Source organism: Ambystoma mexicanum, chromosome 2p (genome assembly GCF_040938575.1).
Source record: "Ambystoma mexicanum isolate Mex_15411 chromosome 2p, UKY_AmexF1_1, whole genome shotgun sequence".
Lineage (NCBI taxonomy): Eukaryota > Metazoa > Chordata > Amphibia > Caudata > Ambystomatidae > Ambystoma > Ambystoma mexicanum.
This window is the reverse complement of record NC_090923.1, coordinates 1,149,691,905-1,149,704,892: the sequence shown is the minus strand read 5'-3', so window position 1 is coordinate 1,149,704,892 and position 12,988 is coordinate 1,149,691,905. Positions and strand designations below refer to the sequence as shown.

General features: G+C 45.4%; 1 protein-coding gene across 4 annotated transcripts in view; it reads right to left on the bottom strand.

The window, feature by feature from the left end:
- KDM5C (lysine demethylase 5C) overlaps positions 1 to 12,988 on the bottom strand; it is a 1,076,337-nt gene that overhangs the window by 505,786 nt on the left and 557,563 nt on the right. For all 4 annotated transcript variants that reach the window (XM_069645250.1, XM_069645251.1, XM_069645253.1 and 1 more), the window contains 4 exons: positions 11,121 to 11,276; positions 10,663 to 10,844; positions 10,421 to 10,583; positions 9,968 to 10,087 (listed from right to left, as the gene is read on the bottom strand). In XM_069645250.1, coding sequence (XP_069501351.1) covers positions 9,968 to 10,087; positions 10,421 to 10,583; positions 10,663 to 10,844; positions 11,121 to 11,276 — 621 coding nt within the window. The remainder of the gene's footprint in view (positions 1 to 9,967; positions 10,088 to 10,420; positions 10,584 to 10,662; positions 10,845 to 11,120; positions 11,277 to 12,988) is intronic.

Below are 12,988 nucleotides of genomic sequence, written 5' to 3'. Positions count from 1 at the left end.
AGGCTATCTTTGGATTTCAACTGATCCTTGGCTTTTTCCTTAGGCCTCGGCGAATCCTTTGACTGCCGCCTATAAGCGTCAGCCGAAACAATTCTCGCGATGATATGATAGTTTATTTATACAGCGCCTATACACAATGTTTCCCAAAGTGCTTCAAGGCAAGGGAGGGAACAAGGGAAGATACAACATTCTTACAGGCCATGAACAGTAAGGATGTGAAATTAACTATCGCACTCGGCCTGAAGACATTTCATTGCAGAAATGGAAACAGACAGGCGACTACCATACTAGGCCTGACGACATTTCTGGTAGAGCCGGAGGAAAACAAAATGTGTGGGAGAGGGGTGCAGAAAGGGAGGGGAGGAACAAAACAAGCGACTATCGTACTAGGCCTGACAACGTTTCAGATAGTGCTGGGGGGGGGCACTAAGTGGAGGGGGAGCAACAGACGAGGTTGCTATCATACTAGGTCCAGGGACCATTCTGATAGAGTAAGTGCATAGAAGAAAGTAAGGGGAGGAGGGAAGGAGAAAGGAAAAGGGAGAGGGGAAGGGAAGGAGAGAACAGAGAGTAAGCAGTCAAAAAGAGTGGAGAAGCAAGAGGGGAGAGCGAATACAAATGCAGAAGTCAGTAGTAACACATAATGTTGCAAGCCAGGTTACAAGATGAAGATGGGAACAGCAGGATTCAGGGCTGCCATGAATACAAGATGCAAAGGAAGTCCAGCATGAGAGTTGAGAAAGGGTGACGCACTGTGAATCAATGACGTCCATAAAAGTAAAATCCAGCATTGGCCACAAGACGGTGATGGTAAAACCAGAATGTATCAGGACAGACTCCTGTGTGCAGGAAGGGGGGTGTTTCGGCAACGCCCTCTGCAGACAGGAGACACAGCCTCGGCCTGCGGTTGTGTAGTTTTCGGGAGAGCCGTCGGCTTGGCTGCGGCGGATGCCTTCTTCAGCGTAGCCGGGACCTTGTCATCAGCGGACGCCTTCTTCGGTGGAGCAGGGCCTTGTAGTCGGCGAGCACCTTCTTACGATGCGTCTCAACAGAACTTGGAATATTAGGAGTAGCGTCCTTTGCTTTCGAGTGCCTGATCGCTAGGCGCATCTGTGGCTGTGGGAGGACTGCCGATTGTTACGGTTGGCGGGTTTGGCCAGAACCTCCGGTGTGCCCGTTGGCCCTGTGGTCTTCTTAGACTTCGTCGAAGACTGGCCAGGGATTGTGCACTTAGTAATTTGCAAATGTTAGTCTGTGTCTCCGGGGTGTATATTACTCATTGCAGTGCATGAGCCATGCCTGGCGGGGCCGAGGACAGACTATGCGGAGCGGGAGCGCTCCGTCGAAAGGTCAACAACCTCCAGGTCGGCGGTATGCTCGTCACTATTGCCCTCATCACACTCAGCGGTTGCGGCAGCAGGAGATGACTCAGTCTTTGACAACCCGTAGGTCGCCCACCGCCTGACACAGCGCTCCTTCAATGTTTTAGGACAGAGGAGCTTGCAAGCCGCACAACCTTCTTCGTTGTGATTGAGAGGCATGCAACAGTTACACCTTCAATGCTTATCTCTCCAAGCAAATTTGCCCTTGCAAATGGGGCAAAACCTAAATGGAGTCCTCTCCATAGCTGAGGATAGGGAAAGTGACGAAGACCAAAGAGGAAAGGGAAAGGCATTCTCAGATTGTACTGTACAGAAATGTCCACCCCGGCAGCACAGACTGGATCACCATCTGTCGAAGTTCCGTTGGAGGTTTCAGTGGAGATATGGAACAGCCGTCGAAAGGAAGGACGGTTCGGGTGATTTCAAATATCAATATAATCTATCCGACCATAGGTCGATGGGACAATTCGCAATGTCTCTGAATGAGCTCTGCTTAAAGCGACCAGTAGGCTGGGTGGAAAAAAACAATCTGAGGGACCTCGATGCGTGAGGGATTTTGGGTACACTACACGTCACGATAAGGATAGTGTTACAGGCACGCCCATGTCGACGTCCCCTTTCGATTCTCGAAAGACAAGATGCAATACTCTGCGGTGACCACTGGATGTCGGACTATATGCACAGCATGTGATTCTAAGCAGATTAACAAGCATCAGAATTGTATTTACGGATTTCATTGTACAGCTCTACAGTTCACAATAGGCCCTCTTGATATAGGTGTTAGGCAAGATTGTATGTAGTAACCTTATGGGAGACTGCACCCGCCTTGTCCTCTTGACAATAGGTAACCCAACCTTTGGCATAGGCCTGTACTACACAAGCTGGTAGAGTGACTGGGCAGCCAGGCTGATCTCAAGAGGGGTCAATGTGAGCTGTACGGTTGTAACAGATTCACAGTGACAGGTATTCAAATAACACTTATACTCAAGGTTTCCTGATTAAAACAATTATTTATTAATTTAACAGTCAGTTTTAAAATAAGCCTTCTTTAGAAGGGAGACATATTCAACACTTAAATACACTCCTTCAGTTCAATTAAGTAAGTAGATACCATTTTGGGATGGCAGACAGATACGTTCTACACTCTGAGGTGACTTCAATAGTTAGGACACTGTGGACATTAATTTATCACTTTTCACACTTAAAAGGTAATACTGAGGTTATGGCAAAAAGGAAAAGGTTAGGGAAGTAAACAATGGATAACGAGATTCTCAAACAGGTAAGCAGTTTAGAATCCCCCAATGAAATATAGGTTAACCCTTTCCCTGCTATACAAGTAAGGTATGTATGACTTTTTGGAGGGACAGTTTAACACAAAGTCAGAGGGTAAGAAGAGTCTGCAGGGAGCCAGGACAGCCAATGTGAATTGAGCAAAGTCTATGGGAGCTCAGACACTTCTTTAAGATAGCACAAAAGTCTTGCACATTGTTAAAGAGAGTTTTGTTTTAAAAAGACTCACTGTTGGGCCACAAGCTGGGAAGCTTGTTGTTAGGCAAAGTTTGTATGCAGTACCCTTTGGGACCAGTACACACAACTAGGACTACAGGTGTAAGCAAACCAACCTTTGGTATAAGTATGTACTACATAGTTTTGGCAGCGTTGCTGAGCAGCCAGGCTTATATCTCAAGAGGGGAATGTGAGCTGTAATGATGTTACACAGAGGTCTACAATCACAATTATTCAAATAGACTCTTATGCTCAAGGTTTCATGGTAAAACACTTATTAATTTATTTCACAGTCAGTTATAAAACATTCACTAGGAGGAGGCAATATATATCACACACAAATATACTTCAGTATATTTACACTTGTACGTTTCTGAGGCATTTAAACTACTTTGAAAGAGGAGCAAGATGGCATTCAGAGTACTTTGAAGTAGGAGCAAAAAAGGCATAGGTTAATAAAAAGAAGATCAAAATTATTCTTAAACAGTGCAAATATTTTGAGTTCACCAGAGGAGTCGATTCAATGCAATAGGTTAGGCCAAAGTCAATGGGCTAAAGTCTTGTATAGGAGAAAGCAGTTCTGGTAGTTGAAAGGAAAAGTCTTTACCAAGGTTTTCAGAAGTAGTTTGTAAAAGAAAGAATCATATTTTGGGTCACAAGCTGATTAGGCCTGCAAGTTGCGAAAGTTTCAAGCACTTTCACTGCGAGAGGTAAGTACTCTCAGTCTCATTTCACAGTACCTTACAAATGAAGAAAAAGATGCAGCTGAAGACTTCGGTTCCTCGCTGTTCCTGAGCCTCAGTTGTGGGGACAAGAGGGAGGACGTCAGGGGACTCCTGCACTGCACTGGGACTGGTCAAAAAAGCTGGCAACAGGCAAATCTTAAATTCCGGTAGCTGTAGTTAAGCACACAAACTGGTGTCCCTCTCCCTGGTTATTCGGTTTCCTGCAGCACTCTGAGGAAAATACAACCAGCTCCGAGAATGGTGCCCAGGTGGCATAGTGTTGAGTTGATTGGTCCCACCAACACAAAGGAAGAAGCCGTCCTTGCAGGGTCTTCACTGTCTCGGTGAACTTGGCAATTCGAACCTGCAGCAGGGCTTCACAGGGCAAACCAACGGTCCAGGAGTTGCAGCAGCCGTCCTCTTCAAGCTAGTCTTTGGTTCTTTCATTCCAGTGGTCGACTGACTTCCAAGCCAAGAGACTCGCCTTTTATTCAGTTCTCTCCCATTCATTTCAGCCTAGCTGTCACTCATCCAACAGGGTGGCTGTCCTTGCCGGACAGTCAGCCAGCCAATCACACCAGAGGGCATTTGGGTCTGCAAGGAGACTAAGCATAGGGAGTTTCGGGCACCTCCCTCAATTCCTGCCCACCCCAGACACTTGGACGCCACAGGCGGTTTTCAGTCCTGAAGCCCGCCAAAGGAACAAAGGGGCCAAACCTGGTTTGGCGCGCAGAGACACTCTAGAAGGACCTTTCCAAAAAGAAATGGGGGAAAAAAAAGTCTGGGACCTGTTTAAACAAAGGGGGCTCAGACGCCATCTTGAAAAACACGGCTCAGCGATTTTACTCCACCGGTGTTCGCTTATCGGGAAAAATCATGGTAGTTCGTTGTAAAACCACTGCCACCAGCCATTTCGAGAGGAAAGGGTAGCATTTGACTGCTACGTGAGTTTCTAGAAACAGGGGATACTAAGTAACCCCTCCAGCACTCTATTGTAAGATAGGGTGGGCTGGGTCTAGGAATTTAAAAAGACTAGTAAAGTCAATTTCACTTTACTTTCTCTGGGAAACAGTAGTTTATCCCAGAGAAGGTATTTAAACCTTGGGACAGCTTAAAAAGGCTTCCGTGTCACTGCACTGAGCTGAGGGTGCTGTGTGACACAAATGAAAAGATGATGCCTATGGAGTTGTTTAGACTCCATAACCAAATGAAACACAAGAGTAAAACACACATCAAAATACATGAGTGTGGCTCACTCTCTCTCCAGGTAAAGAAATCAAGTCCTCAAAATCCAGCAAAGTTGCTGGGGGTCGCTAAGGTGAAGGGAATTAGCACATTTATGAGAATTCTCCCTAACACTTGTGAAGGGAAAAGCTGCAAGCAACTCTACAAAGGGCAGCACATGCAAGTCTCCAGTGAGATCAAGCAAGCTACACACAACAAGAGGTAAGTACCCCTAGTTACACAGTACCTTGAGTCTGAAGAGATTCCAGCTGGCTTCTGTTCCTGTTCTAATCCTGCAGATCCTGTTGTTCCTGGGCCTCAGTCGTGGGGACAAGAGGGAGGATGTCCAGGGACTCCTGTACTACGGGTTGAAGGTCGGCAGCAGCAATGGGCACAATTCAGATCAGCGTCACTTCGCGGTTTCAGCTACTTGCAAATAGCACCACTGCGGTTCTTTACACCTTGTGGCCTTTCCTTGCTTCTGGGGTCAAGCACTCTGTTTAGGTGGTTCACGCTTGGTTAGTCCTGCTTCGAGGGAGTCCAGAAGATCCTCCTGGAGCTCTGGTCTGGCTTAAAGGCAATGCACTTGATTGTGGTGTTCCTGTCCCCTGGCACTCGGTTCCTGCAGCAGCAAAGAAGTACAGCCAGCAGAGAGAGGGGTTCCAGTCGAGTTTGTATTGGGGCCGATCGGTCCCACCAGCCCAAGGGGAGACGTCATTCTTTGCCAGTTTCTCTAGTCTATTATAAATTTGGAGCTTCAGCATTGCAGCAGGGCTTCCCGGGGCAAACCAACGGTCCAGGAGGGTGCATGTTAGGTAAGATTTCCACATAGCTGGTAAATCTTCATTTCCTGGTTCAACTCCAGAACTTTTTGCTTTTCTAGTGGGATATTTTTCATTAATACCTCAGTGAGTGGGAACCTTTTTCCACACTCACCTAATCTTTAACTCTTTATGGGTGTCATTTTTAAGACTCTCCATAGTGTCTTTTTGAAGTTATCATGTCTAACAACGTATTGGCAATAAGTGCCTGTTGTTGCTGGGTTGCCCTAGGGGCTCCCCATTTAACTTTCTTGTGCTACCCTTGAGTGAACTACCCTTGAGTGAACTACAGTTCCCAAGGGTAGAAAGGGTCTTTGGATCCATTTTACATTTTTATTCTGTGAAACCAGCACACCCCACCTTATGTGGAGTGCGGGGGAGATACAAGGTATCCCCTTTCACATTTAAACTGTAACAATTATGTTACAGTGACAAGCTTACCTTTAATGGCTGGTGGCAGTGATACTTTTTACTAATTTGGTGCACCTTTACCGCGGGCTGTAATTACAGCTGCAGTAAAGGCACCAAAGGGTGCTCATTTTACCAAAATGGCCTGTCTTCTTATTCTGCCATTTTAGTTTTTGTTGTTTCTTGTTCCTTCCCCTGACATCCAGGGTGGGAAATTCCTTTGTTTGAGTTTTGTCTTTGGCGGGAGTCCCCTGGACACCCCGCCCAGGCTCCAGTCAGTCTGTAAGCACAGGAAGTGGGGGAGGAGTCCAAAGCTTCCCCCTCCTTTGTCTTAGGTCTTCCTTCAACTGGGCCAAATCCCAGTGGGGGGTTGGCTGTCCTGATTGGACAGCCAGACGCCCCTTTCTTGTAAAATGCGGGGAGAGAACGCAGAGGTTGTTTGCAGTTCCTGATAAATACTGGAAACCTGGAAGCTGAAGTCATGTCGACCACTGGAACAGAAAACCGAAGAGGATGACGAAGGAAAAGCGGCGGGAATGATTTCCAGCGACCGGAAAGCCTGCTGTGTAACCGGAGCCTGCTGCAGCCCTTCCTTTCGATCGACCTGGGGTCTCCGAAAACGAAGACCCGAACCCAGAGCCTGGTGAGACCCACTAGACTCAAGAAGACCTGCATTTTGAGCCATCCCACGGGTTGCTGCGACCTTGCGCTCTTGCAATACCCCAATACCCTGGGATCTCCAGCCACTGTGCGGTGCACGGTCTTCCGAATTCCGAATCTCACTGAAACTTTGTGGGCATCCTGGTGTATCTCCAGAGACACGAATCGAGTCCAAAAAGTCCCCTCAGAAGAGTGCTGGACCTTTTAAATGATAAGATTTCAACCGCGATTTTCTGTCTTCTTTTGTGCTCCTTGAAAAGGCGCCAAACCCACAGAACCGCATTCAGCCGTGAGAGAAATCTTGCCTAGAGCCTTCTTCATCGATCCCTGCTGCAAAGTCCCTTCTGAGGTCTTGTGATCAGTCTCCATGACAAGGAATCCACTGACCGGGTATTTGGCTGCAGTCTCTGAAGTTCTCCTGCTGCAATCCCTTCTTCATTGCTGAGGTACTGTGTTGGCTTGGGTATATACTTACCTTAAGCCAGTTGGGATTTCTGTGCAGTCCTGGGGTGTTTTCTGTGGTTGGGAGGTCCCTCGTCCAGTACACCCAGTCCCACTGCTAGAATCCTGCTGGGGTGTTTGCTGGGGTGTCTTCTGTGAAGCCCCTGGACTCTCCTCTAACCCTAGAAGTAAGGTACTCACTTGTTTGCCAATTTTCCTAAGGAAACTCTGACTTTTGCTACTAAAGAACTTATTCTAACACTGCCCGTTGGTGACTAGTCCTAGGAACCCCCCTTCTGCCACTGAGACCACTCATGCTCTAAGGGAAAGACTTTGAAGGGAATGGGACTTCTGCCTAGAAAAGAAATCAAGTGTTTGTATTTACTTGTAAAGAGTTGGTGGGTAACTGTAATTCTAAGAGTGACCAGTTACCAAAGTTCTTACTGATCTTGGATGTGTGATGCACTATTCTTAAAAGTATGGTTAACATCTTTTCTTCCTTAGCCACTGTTTTTCCTGTGTAAAAGAAAGTAGATGTAAAGGTGTTTTACTCTCCTGTGATTAGGTTGTGCCTCTCTACAAAAGTAATGTGTTGGTTTCACCAGATTATTCCTGTAGGGTAATTGTAGGAGTATCCTCCAACTGTTGGTATCACCAGGTTAGTCCTGTTAGGATAACTGTATGAGTGTCCCCCAACTGGGTCTTGCTTCCCCTGACTTGCTGCTAACCTATTCTTAATAAGTCTACATTAGGTTGTTGCCTACCTAGAATAATTATTCAGTAAAGTGTGACATTGGTTTTACTTTCCCCTTCATTGTGAAGTTAAAGTAAGTGGGTTTTACTTACCTTGTGTTAGGTGTGTGCCATCCAAAACAAGTTACCAGAGTTATTGTTTACCTCAATCTGGGGTTCCCTGATTTCCAAAGCATCTGTAATTGCATATTACATCCTTAGGTTTTACTCACCTGGTATAACTGTGTGTTATGACAAAAGTAGTTATAGGTTTTTACTGCACCTAGAATAAGTGTTTCACTATTCACCAAAAGTATATTGTCCAGTTGACTGTTTATGTGATTTGTTCCAGAGTCACTGTACAACTGGAAGGGCCTACTGCCCTTGTATTACCAAAAGTAATCTGAAAGTAACCATTGGTCTTTTACCCCCAAAGAATAGGCTTGACCTATACTAAATGTGTATAACAAGGTTTTGACTTCCCTAGAACTACTGTTAGGTGTTCCAAATAAGGTATATACTTGGGCCTGTGTGCTTTCAAGTATAGTGTTGTGTTTTATATTGTGATTTCTTATAATGTGTTAGTACTTACTTAACCCCTAGCTTTATCTGGGCCTATCTGTATTTAAATAAATCCTTTATTTTTACAATACATAGTGTTTCAGTGTTTCTTTGGATCATTTGTATTACAATTTTCACTTGTACTGTATCTACTGCCCTCTCTCCCTCCTAAGATAAGCCTGGCTGCACTGTCTACGCTACCCCGAACTCAGGTGGTACAGCCTTATACTAAGAGTGGAGCCTTGTACTGCCTCAGTAGAATGGTTTTGCTAAGCCCATAGTTGGATTTCAGAAAAACTGTTATAACAGTGCATCAAGCCTCTCTTCCAGTTTCTTATTCGGTTCCTTCGTCCAGTGGTCAACTCTGCCTTCCTTGCAAAGGACCTAGCCTTTTATGCAAGTCTCTCCTATTCATTCACAGCCTAGCTGTCCCTAACACAGCAGGGTGGCTGTCCTCCAAGGCTACTCAGTCACACTACCAAGCTGTGTAGTACATGCCTATATTAAAGGGTGGGATACCTAATACCAAGAGATAAGTCTTGTGTAGTCCCATACTAGTTGGACTGCACTAATTCTTACCTAACATGGCCCTAAAAGAGATGAGCTGAGTAAGGAATGATAAAAAAATTAACAAGGGGGGTCCTGGGAGTCCCTCTGCCAGACATTAGTCCTGGTTGCGAGAGACTTACCCAGAGTCTTTAGCTCACTATCTTTCACAGAGAAGAAATATCCCAAACATATCAGTCTTTGTCCTGCCCTGGGGCAGTCCAGCACCGAAATGCTAGGCAATTCTCCTCTGAACAAGAGTACCAACACAGCTCCTCCCTATTGATGAGGTCCAACCAGACCGAAACACGTGTCTGCGGATGCTGTTGGTACTCTTGTTCAGAGGAGAACTGCCTAGCATTTCGGTGCTGGACTGCCCCTTGGCAGGACAAAGACTGATATGTTTGGGATATTTCTTCTCTGTGAAAGATAGTGAGCTAAAGACTCTGGGTAAGTCTCTCGTAACCAGGACTAATGTCTGGCAGAGAGACTCCCAGGACCCCCCTTGTCAATTTGCATAAGGAATGATAAGCAAAAGGCTTTACTTACCTTGAACAGTAAGGACAGTGCTCAAGTCATAGCAAACAGTTGGGTGGTTCCATTGATGTCAATGGAAGGAATGCTGCAAAAAGAAAGTAATTCCCAACCAGTGCAAGAAGGACAAAGTGACAATGAGGAAGAGCCCATGCTGGAGAAAGTCTCTAGGAATATTCAAAACACCAATTGACTATCCTGCCTAAGAGGTGAATGGCTCTGTAACCCTCTGAGGTTCGTAAAGAAATCCAAAGCAGGAGCACCGAAATGATTCTGCAATCCATCAATGGACCATGCAAGCCTTGGGTGTGCAAAGTAGCGCAATACTGAGCACGGTTTTATTATGTCCCATCACAGTAACAAATGAAGAGAACATTAGATGCCCACACTAGACAATTCTCACACAACATCGGTAACACACACTCACCCAATCAGCAGTACAGAAGTTGACAGCCTCAGCAAAATTGTAACCTTGGTTGAAACCGCTGTGATATGCCCTGGGAAATGTTATCACAAACTCTCCTGCACACTGATTGGTTCGGACAACCTAGAAGAAAGAAGAGTAAGTGAGCGAGCAGTGGTCATTTATCAAAAGGGGTTTGGAGAGTGGGCAAAATCATTGTGTCAAAAAGACAAGCATTGCTTTGAAGAAAGAAGACTGAAAAGCAGGATATGATTTGGGAGGCAAGGATGTAAAATTCAAGGTAATTGCTTGCACATAACATTGTGAAGAGAGGGATTAACAGTGGGGAAAGCAAGGCAGGCACTGCATACATGGGAGTTGGGGGTGCAGGAATAAGTGTGTTTTAAGCTGCAAGAGGAGATTACTAGGATTTGGAGGCGAAGGTTTGGTGGCGCTGGTATGGGGTAAGTCACTCACTGGCACACCATGAGCCATGAGTGTGTTAGGATTCATGAGGGTCACAAGTTGATGCAGGAGGTCTGGCTGAGTATCAAAGAGCTCTGGGGTCAGTGTCTTCATGACATCCTCCAGGTGTTCGGCAGCAGATGAGGGAACACCATACCAAGTCTTCGGCTCGCCCCTGAAAAATCAATGCAGCGAAGCATTAGCAAAAGCTTGGCATAGGCAGTATGGCCATACTGTGCTGAAGGGATACTGACCAGTGCAGGTAGTTAATAGAATAGCTCCAGTGGTCCTCGATGTGCCAGCAGAAAGCAGAAAACACCATACCCACATACAGCCAAGGAACCTTCATGCCGGATATATCTGCATTGATGTGGCACAGCACAGACTGCTCAAGAACAGGCATAACATTCAGATTCCAGCCACTTAAGGCATATGCCTGTAACAGAAGAATTGGCAACTGTGTCAATATGAAGTTGAATTCCAAAGAGGTACAAAGCAGTCAGGCAAGTAAGATTTATGGAAAAGGGTGCACTTGACAAGCATTTTGGGGGGGGGGGCTTGTATGTTTTCTACGACTCTGGCACCAAGTCGATGACATCATAGGTGTTTTTTCTAATCCAATGGAATATACTTTGGAGATTAATTTTTGGGTATGACGTGGTTAAAGAATACTGGGTTGTAGTTCTTTACCAGAGTCTGTGGCAAATTTTACCTCCTCTTCAGGGGACAGCTTGTTCTTGCCAATCATGGGAAATCCACTTCCAAATTCCTTTGAGTGTATGTCTGCACCATATTCAACAGTCACATCCTCTTCAATGCTATTGACCAATCGCCAGAATTCTCTCTCAACCAAATCAGTCGACACCAACTGTATAGAAAAGCCAAAGGGACAGTGATAAAACACATGGAGCATTGCAGAAGTACAAAGTATAAAAATAGTGGGAAGCCACAAAGGTAACATATTGTAGGGAGTGAGCACCTCAAGAAGGAAAACTGTGCTGCCTAGGTAAAGAATGGACATTTACTGCAGTAAGAATAAGGTGGCATAGGATAACATGGGAACAGAAGCAAAGCATATAAATTGATTCATTAATGAGCTTTTATACTGTGCCAAATCACCACTGTAGTGGTCTCAATATGCCTATTCTTGTCGGAGATTTTAGAGTGTATTGTGTCCCCACTCTGCGATCATGTCTGCTGAAGGAAATTAAATGGGGATTAGAGAAGGGTGAGGTATACAAAGGAGGATAAGAAGAATGGAAGGGTGTAAAGATGTACTTCCAAAATCAGCTCTGGGGGGAGAATTATGGAAGGCAACTGTATTATGGTTAACAGGGAAGACACAAAGAGGTTAGCCGGAAAAAAAACTCTTCCAAAGTCCAAACCCAAAATAGTTTGTGGCATTGTGTCCAAAAGTCACAAGTTACATAGTGGATACTTTTCAAATAGAGGTCTGTGTGAAGATGGATTTTTAAACTCTGGCCTGGTGGACAGTTTAGTAGGCCACCCTAGTTCTAGTGAACAGGGGAAACTCTGGGAATTCAGCCAAACCAATCAAGGTATTATGGAGAGTGGTCTAGGCTTAGTCTCAGGAGAGGAGAGTGGGGTCAGGGGTCAACAATGAGTCCACACAGTGAAACAGTCAAGGGTTACACTTGACTGCTCACTTGGACAGTAAGTATAACAATACTATATTTATTATAGGCCCAAAAACAAACTAGAAAATGAATAGAGTAGGTAACATTTTCACACAATACTAATCGAACACATATATAGTCAATGTTAGCAAATGCAAAGTAAACAGTTCAACCTCCCACTTTCCCCTGCATCCTCCAAAATACCTGAAAGGGAAGCAATTAATAATTGTACCAACAGTCAACAGGAATAGAAACCCTGGCTTGAACAGTCCAACCCTAAATTGATTCGGCCATGTGCCCAGAAGTTCACCGAGTTCTTAAATATTTTTAGGAGCTGGGAAAAAATGAGGTAAATGTTCCTGTCAATGTGAACATCAGTCCAGAAGACTTTACAAGGAGGTTACTGGTGAGTAAAATACTTTTTTCCTGGAGGGATTTTTTGAACAAGTGTACCAAAGCCAAGTAAATCAAGTTCTTCACAGACTTTTAAAGGGTGGCGATAGGAGGACCAGTAAGTATCATTACTACTCACCACCTGTACTCTGATTTTTCCTCAGAATTGGCAGGTCTAAGGAGGATCACTGGAGGTAGGTTTTCCCTCTGTTGGCTCCATTAGCAAATGCCCAGGAGCTGCGGGTGCAAGCAAAGTTCTGGTCAGGGTACAGGAGCAGAATGCAACCCTTTTCAGTGGACGAATGCAGCAGGCACTGATGTAGGACTCTTCTGGACACTTTACCAGATGGGGGATGGCTGGTTCCAGAGACTCATTGTGCACGGCGACAGCAGGCATCTCAGTAGTTTTGGTCAAATAAAGCCTTCCAGTTCCAGACCCCTTGATTCTGGGACATTGAAACTTCACAGAAAGGTGACTTATGGAACTAGCAGGAGACCCCCGAAGTTCTGGGCGAGAACAGGCAACAGCGGTTCTGGCAAAGTAGCCCAA